The sequence below is a fragment of the Filicampus tigris genome, chromosome 3 (assembly GCF_054856515.1).
Source record: "Filicampus tigris isolate MCC_2025a chromosome 3, RoL_Ftig_1.0, whole genome shotgun sequence".
Lineage (NCBI taxonomy): Eukaryota > Metazoa > Chordata > Actinopteri > Syngnathiformes > Syngnathidae > Filicampus > Filicampus tigris.
Window position 1 is genome coordinate 6,299,161 of NC_141219.1, and position 19,273 is coordinate 6,318,433.

General features: G+C 42.1%; 1 protein-coding gene and 1 long non-coding RNA gene across 7 annotated transcripts in view; one reads left to right on the forward strand and one right to left on the reverse strand.

Moving 5' to 3' along the window:
• Positions 1 to 17,121, forward strand: part of LOC147149682 (uncharacterized) — a 268,040-nt gene extending 250,919 nt beyond the window's left edge. The window contains exons 3-5 of one of the 4 annotated variants that reach the window (XR_015086164.1): positions 10,748 to 10,834; positions 10,962 to 11,021; positions 16,541 to 17,121. This is a non-coding gene — a long non-coding RNA (uncharacterized LOC147149682). Of the gene's footprint in view, positions 1 to 10,111; positions 10,243 to 10,632; positions 10,684 to 10,747; positions 10,835 to 10,961; positions 11,022 to 16,540 lie in introns of those variants that run through there. The other 3 variants (XR_015086178.1, XR_015086169.1, XR_015086166.1) reach the window with 3 other exon arrangements.
• Positions 15,973 to 19,273, reverse strand: part of adamts18 (ADAM metallopeptidase with thrombospondin type 1 motif, 18) — a 73,348-nt gene continuing 70,047 nt past the window's right edge. For all 3 annotated transcript variants that reach the window (XM_086025808.1, XM_086025806.1, XM_086025807.1), the window contains exons 26-27: positions 17,846 to 18,038; positions 15,973 to 16,667 (exon numbers count right to left, since the gene is read on the reverse strand). In XM_086025808.1, coding sequence (XP_085881934.1) covers positions 16,549 to 16,667; positions 17,846 to 18,038 — 312 coding nt within the window. In that variant the 3' untranslated portion in view covers positions 15,973 to 16,548. The remainder of the gene's footprint in view (positions 16,668 to 17,845; positions 18,039 to 19,273) is intronic.

The following is a 19,273-nucleotide window of genomic DNA, read 5'->3' on the forward strand; positions in this document are numbered from 1 at the left end:
TGCTGTTTTTAATAACCGCGGATCACAACTGACAGACCCCACTTGGCTCATTTTCATTATTTCCCGGAAGCAACAACACAGGGCACAATTTTTCCATCTTACGCATTAACTTAATTTAACTTAATAATCGCCAGACATCATCATAACACAGCACCCTCGCGGCACTTACATTTGTTGACAAATCCCTAGTTTTGAAGGTTTCATTGGCTCATTGGAGAGCCGCTCGCCGCATAAGTACAGAATGGGCTTCGTCAAACTGGTACGTGCGTGGTAATCATCTTTCGCCGTTAAATCCATATTTCAAGCAGGTGTTTTGGTTTTGTCTGTGAAATGCGCCTTTCGTTTCCACTTGGCCATGCAGACACTCGAGCGTTGGGTCCTCATTGGCGTTTCCCCCGTTGCAAATAAACTTGCCAAATACATCTGTTTATTTTCCTCATTTTGCTAGCTTGTGTATTTAGCATTTGTATTCGTTTTGCTCTAACCACTCAAAATGGCCACGTTTTCATGGTGAAGTCTCAAAGACAAATATCTGGATGCAGTATTAGCAGCTCTATAGTCAGGCACCCATGAAGTGATGCGATTCAGATTTTACATGAAAAGTGTAACCCAGGGACCTAAAAAATGATCAGGCGACAGCTCATTAGTTTAAAAACTCATCACCTGGGGAACTCCTGGCTACCACAGAATAGGTATTATTTTATAAACGTGTTTATGGGGGTGGGGTGAAATACGGCATTACATTAACATTAATAGTAGTTGTTTTTGACTGGGAAAATCGCACCACCTCAGTGGCAAAGAGACTTTGGGGTTGGAGGGGTAAATGGGTGGTGAGGGTGGGGGATTACCCTTGAATAAAACTTCAAAATCGTGCGCTCGTCAGCCATTAACGTTTAACAATAGCAAAGTTAACGATGCCGTAAATTTAATCTCTAACGCGCTCGTCACCCGTCGTTTTGTCAAGAGCCTTATTAAGCAGACTTGTAAAAAATTAGCGGCCGACCGTCCCGCCGCCATCAGGCACAAAATGGCTTCCGAATTTCACGCAGGGCACTTCATCTTCATTCATTAGCCGTGCGGATGAACCGTGAATGTTGGTCGCCAGCTTTTAGGGCTGTCTGTGTAATTGGGACAAATAAAGACTTTTTTAAAACACTTGGCCTCATCTTTATAGAATAAGAATTACAATGTTTTTTTGTTGTTTTTTTTTTTTTTGCTTAGAGCCCCAGCAAGCGGGTGACCCCTGCAGGCGTGACGCTAACCGAGCAGACAAGTCGTCAAATGATTCTCCAAATTCCTCCTCGCCTCCCATTTAGTAAATCGGCGCCACTATTTGTGTCGACGCTGGCGGCTCTTTAATTGCAGCTGAGATGTGCGCTTGCGTCTCATCAGACTTTTTTGCCACACAGTCATCGCCCCGAGTCATATGTATAGAAAAATAAATAGATAAATGAAGACCTAGCCCTCAAGCACACTTCACAAGACGATTTATTTTGGTTAGCACGCATGGGGTTTTTTGTCCTTTTTTTTTTTTTTTAAGCACAAATGGACACATTGATCCAATAAAAAATGCTTTATTTCCTCAAATTGTGAAACCTATCCAAAGAGATACCGTTCTTCGAAAAAAATCATTGGGTCAATCATTTTAGATCAATAAACACTTCACTCAGGTAGTAACTGTAATTATGATTCAGATTGATTCAGAAAACTTAAAGCACAGTTTATCAAACATTATACAAACAACAAACACATGACGTTAACATGAGTTGTACTTTTTGCATGCAACCCTAAACCTTGGCTTTAAACCCTAAATTCAAACCCTGATTCTGGCGTCAAATTGTACTTTAAATACTTGTTTGAAAGACTAGCCTAAAACTGTCTTGGAATCCTAATCTGAAAATCCTGTTTTGAAACTTTCACGTGAAAACTTAAATCTGGTTTTAAATGATTTTAAATGTTTTAAACCCTTGACTGAAACCCAGAATCTGATTTGGAACCCTTACCTTATCTGACTGAAACCCTCATTTGAAACCATGACTTGAAACTCTTAACCCGATTTGAATCCCTAAGACTTGATTTCAAGATTTCAACCCAAATTTGAAACCCTAAACCTGTCTTGAAACCCTAATTTGAAACCCTAACTCTGGCTGAGACCCTAACCTGAAACTCTCAACCGGCTTTTAAAATCTCACCTTTAATTAACACCTACTTTGAAAGCCTCTACCTTGCTTTAAACCTAAATTGAATCCACAACCCAGCTTGAAACCCAAACCTGAAATTGTACATTTGGTTTGAAACCCTAACATGTAAATCTAGCCCTGGCTTGAAAAGCAACTGAGAAACACTAACCCTAAACCTTACACCCTGTTTGAAACCTTAAACCTTGGCTTTAAACCCTACTTCCAAACACTAAGCCTGACTTTAAACCTTAGGTTCTATTTTTGTAGACGGCACAGAGGATGGTTGGATTCCAAGTGCCCACGCAGTTGTGATTGGCCATGATGGAAGATATCTGTGATCACTCTCACAAAAGTGAACACCTCCCTCTCTCAGATCTGCCGGCCTGCACTTCCCTGCGAAATTACCAACATCAGGTCCAACCCGCCTCCAATGTGGAGTTCATGAAAAACAAGCCTCTTACATTGAAACCTTACCTTTTTTGATTCCCTTACTTTGGCTTTAAACCTTTGGTACAAAAAAAAAACACCTCATAAATATATAACAGTCAAATAAAAAAAACAATAAGTATGGCTGTTTTAGTTTGCAGTGAAAAAAAAATGATCAGAAAATTTAAGTTTGTCATGCTCGGTGTATCGAAATTGATAGAAACGAAAAGAAACATAACATGAGCATGGATAGCACTTTTCACATGGAAAATGCAACAATTTCAATGTTGAGCATGTATGAAAGCCCCCCACAGATCCATTAATTCACTGTGTTTGTGGGAGCTCAGGTGCGCTGGATGGTGGCTGGGAAGCGGCCCTGTTCAAACGCATCCACGGGTTCTTCTTGAATGCTGCGCTTTATGTCTCCCCGCCGCCTCATTTGGCTGCAGAGCGGCAGCTCGCTTGTTGCCCTTCGCCATTGCCGGTGTCCAATTCCATCACTGGCAGGATCAGAACGGCTTTTTTTTTTTTTTTTTTAACGCCGTTCCTCCCTTAAATCTTTCTCCCCTCCGTCTCTGAGTGCTTCTCTCCAGATGGTTGGTGACAGCTGTAAAAGCTCGTAGCAAGGCTTTGACCCGCCCTACGCCAACATCTCGCCACCTGGCCCCCACAACCCGCCGCCTCCTTCCCGGCCTTCCCACAGGCCCGGGTTTCGTCGCTCTCCGCGGCTGATGTTGGCGAGTCGATAACAGCCTCTTTTATGTGTCGCTTAGCAGCACAAAGGGAGGCACCCCATTGATCAAATACCAGCAGCTCAACAGGCTGCTTTGCTTTGCTTTTTTTTTTTTTTTTTTACGACAGCACCAGCCGAGGGAACACATGGAAGAGGGAGTTGGACGATTCAAGTATCGGGCTTCGAATGACACTTTGTTTCCAGGCTGAAAAGAGCTGGAAAACGTTGCTGTCTGGAGCTTACAAAACGTGTGTGTGAGGCGTGTCAGCGGCAAAGAGGAAGATGCTATATATTTGAAAGCCAGTAGGGGGCCTAGAAGTCTAATAGGTCAAAATAACTTGAAACAGTAACTCAGGCTTGAAACCCTAATTTGGAAACCTAACTCTGGTTAAAAGCCTAGTTTTAAAATGCAACCCTTGTTTGAAACTCCAGTTTAAAACCAAACTTTACGCAGATCCGATCGGCTGGATCGGATTGGCAGATATTTGGCATTTTATGCAAAGTCTGTGATTGGTGGGAATGTCATAATTTGCCGATTGACCAATGACATCATTGATCGGATCTGCAAAATAAAACATTACGGCAAACACAATCTTGTTCACTCCAGGGAGGTTCTGTGCTGGGTCCCGCCCCCAATATTTGTAAGTTTTTTATTTTTTTCAATCCCCCATTTTCTATGTATTGAATGTTTATCAGCATTTATGGGGGAGATTTTTGGAGGTATAAATTATTATTTTTTCCCAATGCCTTTCAATGGGTGCCAATTATCTTTGAATTTTGGCTATTTGTGAAGCCAGCGAATAGCAGACTGTACAGTAATACAGTAAGAAACAAGCTGTTTAAATACAATGGAAAGATTGGTCCATATTATCATCGGATCGGTGATCAGTTATCTTTTTTTTTTTTTTTTAAACTTAATGATCAGTGAACGGCTTCAAAATCCTTATCTTGTAAAGCCGATACAAAACCCTTTTTTGAAAATCAAACCCTACATTTAAAGCACACAATTGGCTTGAAACCCTAATTTCAAACCCTGACCCTGGCTTGAAACGCTGATTTGTAAAACCTAATCCTTGTTTAAAACCTGAACTCAGTGTTCTGTTATTTGAAATGCAGTTTGCTTATGGGCAAGAGGCCAAATTGGATGGTAAAGATGGAAATGGTCAATGCAAATGAATGTATTAAGTGATCCCTAGGAAAGTCAGCCGCATCATCTTCCTCCAAGTCAAACCAAGTCCACCAAACTTGTTTTGATGTTCAGTCATCCTGAAGGTAACCTTACATGTTGTCTCTCCTGCTTCTCACCATTTTGGTGGCAGCAGTCCCTCGCCGCCATGTCACTGCCGCTGCGCCTTGGCTCACCCGGGCTGTCACCTGTCAATCAAACCACAGAAGCGCCCATGACCCTCCTTGTCCTTGGACTGGACGAGCCGATGGAAGTTTTCCAGCGCAGTCGATTTGGTTTTCACCTGAAGCAGCAGCGCAAATGCCTCTCCCTCGCTCGTCTCTCTCTGTTGATGTTATGAAAAAAGCAGGACTAAAATAACACAAGGACGTGCATGTGCCCACATCTAGCACCACTAATTCCCCAGTATTGGCGGCACTTCTGGGCTTTCGAGCAAGAGCCTCTTCTGGGCTCATTGGTGGACGTTCAAGGAGGCTCTTCGGGGTTTGAAATGTTCCACGCAGGTGCAGAGACAAAGACCGAGAACTGTGTAGAGATGCGCTTAGTGGAAATGCGATTTATGCGGGAAGCCTCGCCTTATATTTGCATGGAGTGATGCTCGGCATCCTTTTGTCAACTTGACAGTGTTTGATAGCTGGAAGAATTCAAAGGGGAAGTCAAGGAAAACTTTTTTTTTTTTTTTTTTCAAGAATATGTTCCCAGCAGGCCCACTAGTTGAAACACGGCATTCTGAGAAATATTGCGTTTGTGGAATAAGTGTTAATCCACTCGTTTTTAGCCATCTCTGGGGGCGGCCATTTGGTCTTCTGTCGATTGAAAACGATATCACAACTGCTCACAACAACCAATCACGGATCAGATTCAGAAAACAGGTCAGCCATGATTGGTCGATGTGAGCAGTTGTGATGTCATTTTCAGTCGACAGAAATGACAAAATGGCCGCCCCCTGAGATGGCTAAAAACGAGTGCATTTTGCTGCTTAATTTATATTGCGCAAACGCACAATCAACCAGAATGCCTTGTTTCAACTAGTGGGCCTTCTGAGAACATATTCTTGAAAAAATATGTTTGTTGACTTCCGCTTTAACTCTTACCCTGTCTTGAGATATAACTAGAAAAATAAATTACTCATTAATTACTCAAATTTGCAACCCTAACAATGGCTTGAAAAACAACAGTGGTACCTTGATTTACAAGTTCATTTTGTTCCAGGAAAATGATCGTAACTCAATTTATTCACATCAAATGAACATTTCCAAGTGAATTTAAGTGAAATGCCGTTGATCCGTTACCCCACACGCAGCCCCCCCCCCCCAAAAAAACAAACACTGGAATGTTTTTTCGTTCCATGTTTTTAATATGGCCAAACAGCACTGTTATTGCAGTTTGCCGTGAGTCATGGCTTTTGTGCATCTGCTGTGTTTTATCCATCCAATTTTTTTGACGACTGCTTTAATCACTAACAAATGAACAGACAATTAACAGTAAGAGAACCGTATGTCACCACAACTCAACTCTGCCTGAGTAGCCTTTGCCCCCGCAATGCCCAAGACGAAAAGCCCTCGCTGGACACAATATCCATCCATCCATTTTCAGGAACGCTTACGCTCACAAATCGCAACTGCATAAAGAAAGCACAACAGCGATAGAACCGACAAAATAATGACATAACTCTTAGCTCCTAAGCCATACAAGCACTGTATAGTTAAATGTCAACATAAAAACATAATAAAACATGAAAAGCTAACTTACGGAAGTAAACTGGTTCCAAGTTGAATGTCCCACATACACACACACACACACGTACAAACACTGTAGTATTTGTGAGTTGACGTGCCTTTAAAGGATGACCTGGATCATATGTAACTGTACTTTAAAAACCTAATGTTGACTTGAAAACCCAATGTAATACTCTAATCGCAACTTGAAACCCAAACTCGACCCTATCATCTCATGCCAGGAGTTTTATGTCAAATACGACATCAGATGTCGTCTTGGGTTAAATGCAATCCCTTTTGTCGGAGTAAGAGAAAAAGTGGATATCAAAAAAACATCAGCGACTGTCATGTTTGCATTCATCATCACAAACGGATCGATTTGTGGTCAGAAAAAAACTCTAGTCCTCAAAATACTTGATGGAATTTAAGGATGCGCTGACTGCGTTGCAAATCGGGAATATTGAATCAAGTCTATTGACAGGAGCCGGAGTGAATTTCAGTCAATGTTCACAATGTAGAATCGTTCGTAATCAAAAAGCCAATACCTCAGACTTCAGTTCAGTGAGCGCCAAGAGATGAACAGGCACGTAGTTATTTGAATGTCTAATTTTCACTAAATCACTCTGAAGTCGCCAACCAGATGGGACACAGTCGATGAGATGTGCTCTTCAGGCTGCAGCATAACATGACATGCATAGCATCTCATTAGACGTGACCGCTTCAGTGAGCGACAAGCGTGACATGAGTTTATCCGCAGGCACTTAAGGACTCAACTGAACGATGTTAGATTGTTTTAGTTAAGCTTTTGGCCTGAGCATATTACTGCTCGTGTCACGGTGTATGGTGGCGCCGGTGTAACTCCCTGAGTGTGTTCTTCTTTCAATAACAGCCGTTGATCATGGCTATGAGTATATTTAACGCTAATCCAGACACCAAATGTCTGTCCCTAACTCCTCAACGTCAACCCTACACCGATCCCTGCCTAAAACCGACTGTGCCTTAACCCTAATCCGAACTCAGGGGTCACTGACCTTTTCAAAACGGAGAGTTACTTCTTGTGTGTTGAATAACGCGAAGGTCTAAAAGTTTGATGTACACTTCTGAAATATTAAATGTGCTGAAATATCTTAAAGCAACACTGGGCAAGTATTCGACCTTGATAAAAAATGTTCACAACGCTTTTGATGAAGCATTGACCTACAACTAGTTGAATGGGACTTTTGTCATGCCCTGAGTGGGTCTGTATGTTTTTTTTACTGGCATGAAGCAACTTTGAGGAGGGAGGGAGTAACCCTGACACACACAAAAAATACAATTGTCCTGAATTGCTTCACGGCATACGTCACTTCCTCCTTTCGCCATAAGGACGGAAGTCGATTCGAACGTCTACGCGCTATTACTGGTGTCATGGCAGAAGCCCCAAAACAAACAAAAAAAAGTATTGTTTGAACAAAATTAGATTCATACCTCATTGCCATTCATTTTTCACACACCCATTGGAAATAGAAATGTAATTCAGTCCAATTTGCAGGCCAGCGAGAGCCCAGGATTTCACGGCACTACGTGCTGGCGCTCATGGTAAATGTGGTTGACTTCCGTCAGAACACTACCGCTTTTGTCCACATGGTGCCGCCATAATCAACAAAAACTGACAGATGACACGGTGTTGCTTTAAACATTTTTTGAATTAATAATTCATGACGATACTTCACTATGTGAAGACACTGATCTTGTTCATGATTTCTTATAATAATTATCAACAATGTTTGTAGGAATGTGACGTCCTAGAAGGCTTCTAGGCAAGCTCTTGCAAATTTGGCAATCTCACATAACGAGGATTTTCTGGATGTACTTACAGAGAATTGACTTTGTAAACAGAGAAACAACATTACACATAAAGAATACGCACACAAAATAACAGCAATCATACAATACTTACCAAAGATTTCAAAGATTTAGCAGTCGGTGCTAATCAAAGGTGAGTAGTAACTGAGTAACTTTTAAAATCTTATATGGCAAAGTGCTAGTAGTAGTTTTGATTGCATTGCGGCAAAGTTGACACACACAGTTTGGAAAGAGGTTCAGACGCTGCTCAAAGCAACAACCAGCGGCAAATTCATAATGAGCTCATCGTTAGTGGTAAACAAACAGGGCGGTCACTAAACACCAAACACGGCCTTATCTTACCGTACAACAAGATGATGCGCGAGAACATAAAACGCTCACACACAACTGCTAATACACATCAGGGGAAAATAAACACCTACAGTATCATTAACGATAAAACAAGTAATTAGCCGAGACTGCTTCCGATGGCCGCCAGGCAACGGCCAAGTCTCATTTCATTGCTAGCGACCTCCTTGCTCCTCAGTCCTCTGTTTACACGTCCGTGCTTCTCACCAGAGCCAAAAGTCCCGCCCCGTTCTTCTATCCCTCAACGCTCACTCACAAACCTGACCCAAACCTTTACTCCTAGCGCTAACTCCTAACCCTTACGCTAACCCGTAACACTGCAGCGTTGTGTTTGTGTGGAATGAATCCTCGTCAGATTGTGCGCGTGTACATCGTGTTGCCGACACTGTGTCGAAAACAAACGCAATAAAACTTCGGCGATTACAATTGACTTTTATCTGGGGGCATTTTGGACGGCGAGAAAATGAAGAAAAAAACAGAGCGACACTCGACACAATGTGCATTCAAAGGAGTTGAACAACAAATGTTCCTCGACCTGCTGATTCGAAGGATTCTATAAAAGAATCACAGTGGGTCAGAGGCTGCGGAATTTGTTTCCTGAGCACAATCAGCACGCAGAGAGCGGCGGTAATTACGGAGCAGTGCCCCACATGGATTTCACCCGGTGAAGCGGGATTTTAATTCCCGGCTAATTGAGGCTATGGCAGGGATGGTGCTGGGAGGGGCCGGATGCCCTGCTGGTCGAGCGACCGCTGGGCGGGGTGGGTTGTAAAGCTTTAGCAAAGGTAACCAGGAAAGTGACAACGGCCAGACGCACACGCCAGCCTGACTGCTTTGCCATCCCACAGCTCACCGAAGGAAGGTGGGCAAACATTCCGGTTTTAGCTTGTCTTTAATGGCAGCCGCCGGCGGGAGGCGGAGGAAAGAGTTGTCTGATTGATTTGCTTCATTTGAATTCGGATCTCGCCTGTGATCGGCGTCGACAGGTTCACGCGACCGCAGAGAGAATAAAAGATGCAGAGAGGGGAAGTATATTTAGATTTTTTTCCTGGGCTGCTGCCTGTGCTGAAGTCTAATCAAGGCAGCCGATTGTTAAAAGAGGCCTTTTTCTTCGTCCTCACCATCATCATCATCATCGCAATGATATCATAGTACTATTTTCATTCACTGTGAACTAATTGCTGCTGGAAATGATTGTGTTGTGTGACTTGGCATCACCTACTTTCATGTGCACTAGATTTAAGTATAGTGAGGGTTAAAGTTAAGGGTTATGATGTAATATTTGGGTAGGGGTTGGGGTTTAGCTTGGCAAGGTGGGCTGGGACATGTGAGATCGTTTTTTTTTTTTTTCCCCAAGAGAGAGAGACTGGCAGTCATTTGTGCACTGGCCAACTGGAGACAGTTTAATTGGCTCGCATGCTTTTTCGCTTTTAAAGCGGGAAGTCAATCCAAACATATTTTTTTCAAGAATATGTTCTTTGCAAGCCAACTAGTTGAAACAAGGCATTCTAATAAATATTGCATTTGCGGAATAAGAGTTAATCCACCCGTTTTTAGCCGTCTTTGTCAACTGAAAATGACATCACAGTCGCTCAGGGCTCAGTAACGACCAATCACAGCTCACTTGTTTTCTCAAGCTGAGCCGTGATTGGTCCTTACCAGAGCCCTGAGCAGTTGTGATGTCATTTTCACTCGACAGAAGTGACAAAATGGCTGCTGCCTTAAATGGTTAAAAAGTGGATTTTGCTGCTTGACTCATATTCTAACCAACCAACTTGGACATACTACCACTAATAGTGACTACCGGTAGTTGAAACAACAAATATACATGGAATTGAAATTCAAACTGTTTGTCCTGTCTGAACTGAAGTACAGATATCTGCAATGTCATTTCACCTTGGATAAATGATAGATAGGTTTGCTACTTTTGCCATTTATGGGTATCCCGTTTCTCATTACAGATAAATACAATTTAGTTGCAGAAAGCCAGCTAGTGAATTATGGATATCTGCACCTGAATTGTAGGGACAAATCCCATATACAGTATATCATTGGCAAAAGTGATGTTTTAAATGTCTGAAATGACAGATGTGGATGGGAAGCATGTTGTTGCAGTAACAGACACCTCCAAAACATATCAAATCTAAATAGTTAAATATTGAAAGGGCGTATTTACCATGGGGATTGTTTTTGTAGGCAAGAGCAAGAGCCTGGGCGACAAGCTGGCAGCGTTAACCAAAGTTAAAGGTAATTTGACATCTGCATTATTTTTATCTGTTCATCTGTTCCTTCTTTCCTTTTAACGCACAAGAGGCGAGAACAAACGCAAACTGGCCGCTCGCTTGGAAATCTGCATATCAGCTGCTGTGAGGCCGCACAAGCTCTGACGCTGTTTGAGGTAAGAGCCATCAAGCTGCATATTTATGCGCATACATCGACTGTCTTTGTTGTGAGCGTGTGATCTAACATCTATTGTGTTGGGGTTGTGTTGTTTCTGGCATTTGCATCGGGAACCTGTGAAAAAGCACAAGAGGATCCCATGGGTGAGCAGTGCCCCCTGGTGGCCATGTCATGAACGTAACCAGGTCGGTCTTTCATACTTTTGGCGGCTTAAAGCGTGTCGTGTCATTTCAAAGGCAGACTCGGTGCACGTGTGTGTGTGTGTGTGTGTGTGTGTGTGTGTCTGTGTGTCCCTACATGAATAAATTGATGTCAAGCAAAAGCGCAGTGTCTCCCGTGCAGGAAGAGGAGGAGGAGGAGGGTGGGACAAAACATGGACACAGGGGAACAGATGAGCGTTACTCTGATTAATTCACAACAAGGGCGAGTAAGACTCAAAGACGACGAGGACACTCAGGGCGGGGGCCGGGGGGATATCGGTCCCTCCTTGTTGCAAACTGCTTGGCTGCAGTTTCCTCAAGGTTGCCGGGTTAACGGGCAGCCGGCCGGTGTTGCTAGCCGGCGTCTGCCGGTCGGGGGCCCGGAGGAGCCCCCGATCAATGTTCACATTTCAGGGCGAAAATGATGAGAAGCCGGCCTCTCGGAGCGAGATAGATGAGGGAGATAGTTGCAGCAAAACAACACAGATCAATAATATTCACAGTCTCCCGGAGAGAATACGCTAAGTAGAAACTTTTTAATTTTGTGTTTGGCTTTCCTTTGTGCACAACAGGATGTGAGGCTCAGAAATACAGCCGGTACGTTCACCTTTATGCTCCAGGGAGCAAGGAACAGCTTGGAATGAACAATTCTCCTCTGTTGTGGTGGTACTGAAATGTTACTTTTTCATTGAAGAGAGAGACGGGAAATGCTAGGTTAGGTGGTGGGATTGGGTTAAGGCAGGGGTGTCAAAGTCATTTTTTTGTTGAGGGCCACATCGTAGTTATGGTGTCCCTCGGAGGGCCCTTATGACCGTGCTCCCATATAAATGTAGGACCACGTATACACAACAAATTGATGGATAGCTAGTGTATTTGAAATTAGACGCCGGAAGTAATTGTTTGTTCAATTTTTCCAATTCTGAAGGGGAGGATTGGTGACAAATAACACTTTGCAGTATCTCATATCTCAGCGTTGTTAAAATTTGAAAACAATTTGCCTTCGCGGGCCACATAAAATGAGGTTGCGGGCCGGATCTGGTCCCCGGGCCTTGACTTGGACACCCGTGGGTTAAGGAGTAGGGCGCGGTTAGTGTCAGGGTTTAAGTTAGGCGTTGCTTTGGGTTTCAAGCTGTGATATGGTAGGATCAGGTTGAAGTTTTATGGTTGGGTTATGTCAAGGTCTGCGGTGCAAAAAAAGTATTACAGTGGTGCCTTGATATAGAAGTTTGACAGGTAACGTGACCACGCTAGTAACCCAAAACAATTCCTTATAACATCTTTACCCATTGAAATGAACAGAGCATACATTCACCTGTTCAGGTCAACCTCCCAAAATCAAAAAACAGTGTTTGTAATGTGTTTTTTAATAAAATGGAGAAGGTAGCAGGTCCTCAATACCAAGTATTGTATCCTAAGTTGGCTCACTCGTATTCAATGTGTTTTTATTTGCATTTATTTGCACCTCTACCGAGGCGCTTGTGTGTGTTTGCAACACGAGCCGAAGAAGAAACCGAACAATTTTTCATGCTTGATAGTGTGAATCATGATTAACGTGTAAATAAGTGAAAGACTTTCTTCTGCACGCGTTGCCAACCGATCAAGTCGAAACTTTTCAGCGCTTGCAAAAAAGCAGACGGAGGGACAGACAAGGTGACGGCAAGGTGGAGGAGGACAAGACGCCGTAACAAACACGCCGATCGATAGGAGAGAAGAGGCTAATGGGCTATAGGCTTGGCCGGCTTTGCTGATATCCACAGGTCTTCTTTTCACTGCAGCCTTTTTAAATCATTCCGCCGGTGACACTGGCACAAAGACCCGCCGCCATGCCGAGAGCCGTCGCTTGTCGTTTGAGCCGTTAATCATGCCAGATCTGCCGCGGGGGGGACCTCATCTTCTTCACGTCCAAAAGCTCCGTGATCCACGTGCAGGGGAAAGCGCTTGAATGAACGAGTGTCCTCTGTTGGGGGCGCTGAAATTGTGATTTCTCACTGAAGAGAGAAGGGGAAAATGCACTAATGCGAGTCAGTGCCGAGTCACACAACCAGGTCGGTTGTAGTTGCTGATTTTAGTTGCGTTTAGGGTGCAGTTAGTGTTGGGTTATGGTAGGATCACGGTATTATTATTATTCGGATAATAATCACTGTCGTTTGCTAAATCATACATTTGCTGCTCGTGATGCTTTCGTAATTTAATCGCAAGGAGGTCAGGGGAAGTCAAGCTAACGTTCGCTAATATGAAGGTGATTGCTGAAATTTCCTGCCACATTGTTGATTTCTCTACTCATAAACTAATCGCAAGGAGGTCAGGAGAGGTCAAGCTAACGTTCGCTAATATGTAGGTGATTGCTTAGGGGTGTGAGGATAAAAAGAAGGGAGACGGGGAGACTTTTTTTTAGAAGGCCTGTAAGAATTGTATTGCACAGTTCTTCTCCGTTCTCCTTGCAAGCTTTAGAATTCAAAGAGAGTGTCCTCATTTCCTTATTTTGTGGGGTTTTCATAAATGTCTATCTAATGAACCTGACAGTTAGTCTCAGGGTTTAAGGTTAGAGTTCATGAGTAGTGTTCAGGGAATGTGAGATGGCATTATTAGGCAGGTGTTGGTTGGGGTTCTGGTAGGATCAGGTTAGGTAAAGTCATTAAATTAATGACAGGTCATGTCACTCCTTCGTCTCCTCTAGAGCCTCCTAAAAAGAAAAAAAAAAAACAACAAAAAAAAAAAACAATAATTGTTAAAAAGTATCATAAAAAAATTTCTCCAAGGGAGAGGCAAAAAAAAAGGGACAATCATTATTATGAGGGGCAGGGCTTTAATCCTTTTGGAGTTTTCATCATAGTTAGTTTTTATGTCATCATGACTTTTGCTTTTTTTTATTCAGTTAGTTTCAATTAGTTTTTAGAGCAGGTTTGTTGGTTTAGATTTCTTTTTTTATTGCTTTGTTTTAGTTGAGTTTTTTTTATGAGTATTAGTTTTAATTTTTATTATAAGGGATATTTGTCGGGTGCTACATTAAAAAAAACGAAACAGAAAAAAAAACGTTCAAGTAAACTACAATTCTGAAATGACCGTTTGACCTTCCTTCTCCTGTCCATACGGACATACGGCTACGTTAATTTTCGTTAGTTTTATCGATGTAAGATGTAGTTCAGTTGATTTTGTTTTTTGGAAAAAGCATTTTTATTTTATTTCATTAACGAACATGTTGTTTTCCCCACCAGTTGTAGTTGGAATTAGTCAACTGAAAAGCACCTTCGTTAGGGGCAGGCCATCACACTTATACATAATCTAGACGTAACAAAGATGTAAATAAAATAGCATCCTCTATTTTAGGCAAGTCTGCTTATTGGGCTTAGTGTTTCATTATGATCTACGGTATGAGGCTACGAGCCACATGGGGTGTTAGAAAAGGCCCGAGATGTGCGTTGCCTTTTCGCAGGTGCTCAGTGAAAAGCACCGCTGAAATATGACAGCTTGTGCAGTAAAGCCTTTGGAGAAATAGAGAGATGGATATTTTAAAGGCAGCATGATGGGACTCTCTTAAGATGTGATCAGGTCCACTGACAGTGGTTGAGGGGGTCCTATCAGGGTTCACTGCGCACACAAACGAGCGCCTTAGGCCGGGCGGGGTGGGGTGGGGCGGGGTTGGGGGGGATAGCTTGACAGGGCTGGAGGTGGGAAAATAACAACCAGGCCCTTAGATGGAACGGGAGAAAATGTGAAAATACAAGGCAGAAATAGCTGCATCGATCAGCCGAGGTGCAGGGGATTAAGGGCGACAGGCTCCATTTTGGATTGGATAGATTGGGCAGAGGCAGCGTGGACATCGTGCTCCCTGTTCCACACTTGATTTCTGTCCATGCAAACAGACAGCAGCTATTAGTCTTCTTAGCTGTTAGCATTTAGCACACGCTCGCTGTTGATCATTGTGAGCGCCGATATCTAGTTGAAAGTGGAAATGGGTTTTATTTTTGTGGCGCAAGGTGGCGGTGCTCATCAACTGGCGAGAGGAGCATTACAATGATAAATACAACAACTGGTTCCTGAAGCAAATTTGAAGCTTCATTTTCCCGTCACTAGCTTTGGGTATTTATACTGATACTAATATTTTCAGACTTATAAACCTCTTAAAGGGGAAGTCAACCCAAATATTTTTTTCAAGAATATGTTCTATGCAGGCACACTAATTGAAACAAGGCATTCTGATTAATGTTGCGTTTGTGGAATAAGAGTTTAATCCACCAGTTTTTAACTATCTGAAGGGGCGGCCATTTTGTCACTTCTGTCAACTGAAAATGACATCACAGTTGCTCAGATAATGACCAATCATGGCTCAGCTTCAGAAAACAGGTGAGCTGTGATTGATCATTACCTGAGCCCTTAGTAGTTGTGATGTCATTATCAGTTGATAGAAGTGACAAAATGGCCGCTCCCTTAGATGGCTAAAAACTGGAGGATTTTGCTGCTTAACTCATATGTCATATTAATCATATTGCCTTGTTTCAACTAGTGAGCCTGCATAGAACATATACTTGAAAAAAATACGTTTAGGTTGAATTCCGCTTTAAAAATAATTATAGTCAATTTTACAAACAATTTTACACACATTGAGGCAGAGTAAACACTGGTTTCTTGACCACACAGTCGGTCCCGCGTTTGATTAAAGTGCAACGATGTCATCGGCAGCAGTTGCGCAATCAGCGAGTCGATGAAACGGGAAGGTTTGGAGGCGTAAAAGCAAAGCAGTCGAATCCAACTGACGGGTCACAAGCAATCCTTTCTGGTGGCTGCCGGTGCTGCAATGCAATATGTTCTGTTTTGACCTTCAAAATCAATACAGGTCTTCCATATCCACATCCAAAAATCATCATAAGACAAACTTACTGGCCTTTTTTTTTTTTTTTTTTTTAATATAGATCTCAAAACGCCTTTGATAGGACAAAAATCAAAACCAACAGAGGTTGCTTCTCGAATAAGCTGTATTATTATTGTAGCGATACAGGAGATACAGACACAAAAGCATGTTTTCCACCGTGTCAACACGCATGGAAGGTCCTGGTGGTGCGTCAGCAGCAGGAAGCAGAAAAAGAGGACCAGGAGAAGTGCACCAAATGTTAATAATACGCCATTTCAAACAAGGAAAGCAACAGACATGATGGAAATTAAAAAAAAAAAAAAAAAAAATACAAAATGTCATCATGTGGAGAATGTCCATCGTGGGTGAGTAACACGTCACAGAGCCACTGCACAACATAATGTCACATCATGAGCAATAAGTTAAATAAAGGCATCGGGTCCTTTAAATACACACACGATAGAGGCCAGCTAATAACAACAAAGGAGGAGCGCTCAAATGTCCCACAGACAGTAAATGTTACTTTTCCAGTCGGTTGATCATCTCGTCTTACTTCTTCACTCAGTTCAATTAGTCAAGTACTCCAGGAAGGACAAACACATTCTGCCGGGTGCAGTTCTATGTGTTCTGAGAGTTGCTTTTGTTTCTTCACTAGGGGGCGCTCTAGAGCCTCCTGCCCGTGCAGGAACGGCAGCACTGATCCCCGTAGAATTTGTGGCCGCAGACGCCGTGTTGGGGGACCAGGTGGCACCAGCTGAAGCGGTCAACGCAGGGTGCGTCGCCTGCAGAGAGAGACCGCACAACGGAGCCTCAGTACAGATACCCGCGCCATGGAATTCGTTTATTTGAAGGGGTAGACGAAACCAATTTTTGGGAGGGGAGGCTGTAAGTGATCAAGGGGAAAACAATGAATTTTGTGAGTCTTTGATTCGTGTAAATATAACGACTTTCGTTTCTTGAAACGATACGACTTTATTCTCAGAACATGACTTTTTTTTTTCTTTAAAAAATAAAAATTTGTTGTATTAATATGACTTTTTCATCACAATAAAAGTGACTTCTTGTAGGGATAGGCGGACTGATTTTGGACCGGATCGATTGCCAGCCGAAGTGATGATCGGCGCGGATAGTCAGCATTTTCTTGGCGTCAACCTTTTTTTAAAAATCTGATCTTTAAAAATCTTTTAAACTGTGGTAACTTCAGGGAACTATTTGTTTAGATTTTCACTCAACTTTAAAAGAGATGCATGCTGCTGACCCTGAGAACTCTGCAGCTTTTGTTTAAAATTAAAACAAAGTTAAATGAAAGTAGAATTTTTCAGTTATTTTGAAATTTTTGAAAACAATTTACTCTCGAAAACCATAGGGAGCGATGTATTTATTTATTTATGTTTTCATTTCACTTTTTAAGACATGCTGGTGACTCTGGGAGCTCCCTGAACTTTTAGTTAGACTTTTTAAACAAATATGACTATTGTCTAGGAAAAAAAGAAAAAAAAAAAGAAAATCGGAAAAATTGTTGAATAAAAGTATGAGTTAAGAGTTGGAGATAGTAATTTAAAAAAATGTTGACGCTAATAGTTTAACTTTTAGTGAAGGTGAATAAAAAATGTCGCGGGATCCAAATGATTTTATTTTGTGCAACCACTTGATGAAGTAAAATTCAGTAAATTCAACACACCATTTTATTTCAATGTACCCTAAAACTCTTGAAAGTTTCTTGGCACCAAAATGTGTTGACCAGTGTAATGACACTGAAAAAATATCTCTATTGTATCTATTGTAAAAGTATCTCTAATCTACTTGTTCATTCCTATAAGGCATTTAGAGATGCACATGGTAGTTGTCTTTAATTGTCTCGTGAATTATTAAATCTCCCCTGTACGGAGGTCTTTGGACCTAAAAAGTTTGAGACCCGGTGACGGAGACACGAGAGCACCTTTACTCGGAAGCACTTTACCTCTCAATGTGGTCCCTACGGCCGTGACGCGGTTGTGGTGTTGTGATGGCGGTGCGGCGCGGGGGCAGAACTGAGTGTTGCAGGCCCGTGTCGCGACTGGTCGCTGGTGGGCAAGGCAGCCGGTCGCCGGACGACCCTGATGCAGACACTGGACGCCGCGGGTCTGGACGCCCCCGCCGCAGGACACCGAGCACTCAAGGAAGAAGCAGAAGAAGAAGCCATTTAGAAAAGAAACAGAATGCAATCGCCCAGCAGACAGACGTGGGCAAGCATCTCTTCTGGTGGGAACAGGCGGCAATCACACGCTTGGATCAAACTATCAGAGGTTGCCCTCAAGACTTGATGCATAATAGATGAGGACTGACAACACGCAACAAGCTGCCCACAGTTTGCACACGCTGCGTGTTGACTTGCTGACGACAGAGCAGTGCAAGGAGAGCAAAGTCGAAACAAATGTCACACGGGTTGATCATCAGGAGACAGTTTTTTTACTGGAATTATTTTGCGGTTTCTTCTAGAAAATTCACTTGACTAAATTCCTTTCTCATAAGAATGTTTAATTATTATTATTATTTTTTTTTTTTAAAGGGTGCACTGAAAAAAAAAGACTTGGAAAAAACTTGTCTTCCTATTCCTTTATTTAAAAAACATGCACATGCAAAAATACGCAAAAAGTTTCATAAGAATATGCAAATATGGAAAATACTTTTTGCAAAACCATAACTGACTTTTCATCAAAAAAAAAAGAAAAACGTAAACGTAACAGTTTACTGGAATTATGTAGTGCTTCTTTTTTTTCACAGCAAAATTAACAAGGATTCTCCAAGGATTACATTTTTTCAGAAATTTTCAAAAATATTAAAACCTTTTCCTCAAAAATCTATGACTGTTCGTCTAAAAAAAAAAAAAAAAAACTTCCTTGAATTGTAATTTGTTTTTAATTTAAAGCGCAAGTCGAATCCAAAAATGTCTTTGTATCCCCACTAGTCCAAACACAGTATTCTGATTAATATTGCGTTTGTGGAATATGACTCAAGCAGAAATATCCACTCCGTTTTTATGAATAGTTGGTTAAAAAAAAACTGCGGTCACATTAAGGCAAAGTGATTAGTCCGCATTCAGCAGAGGAAGTTGAAAACCATCAAACTCACGTAAATCGCACGTACGAGAGTGTATTGCAAACATACTCAACGAACACACCGCCTCTGCAAAGGCTAACGTCAAAATAAAGCTAACCAAATAATACATTGCGTCATTGATACCACACAATTGCCTTAGAAGACTTTTACTTTGAAGGTGGGCCACGTGATGGCGTAACGGCTAACTTGACTTCCGTTTTCGACGTAGTGCCACCAACATAAACACAACCCCATCCCGAAATCATATTACACTCGCTAATTTTTTTTTAAATTAATTGAATATTCATTC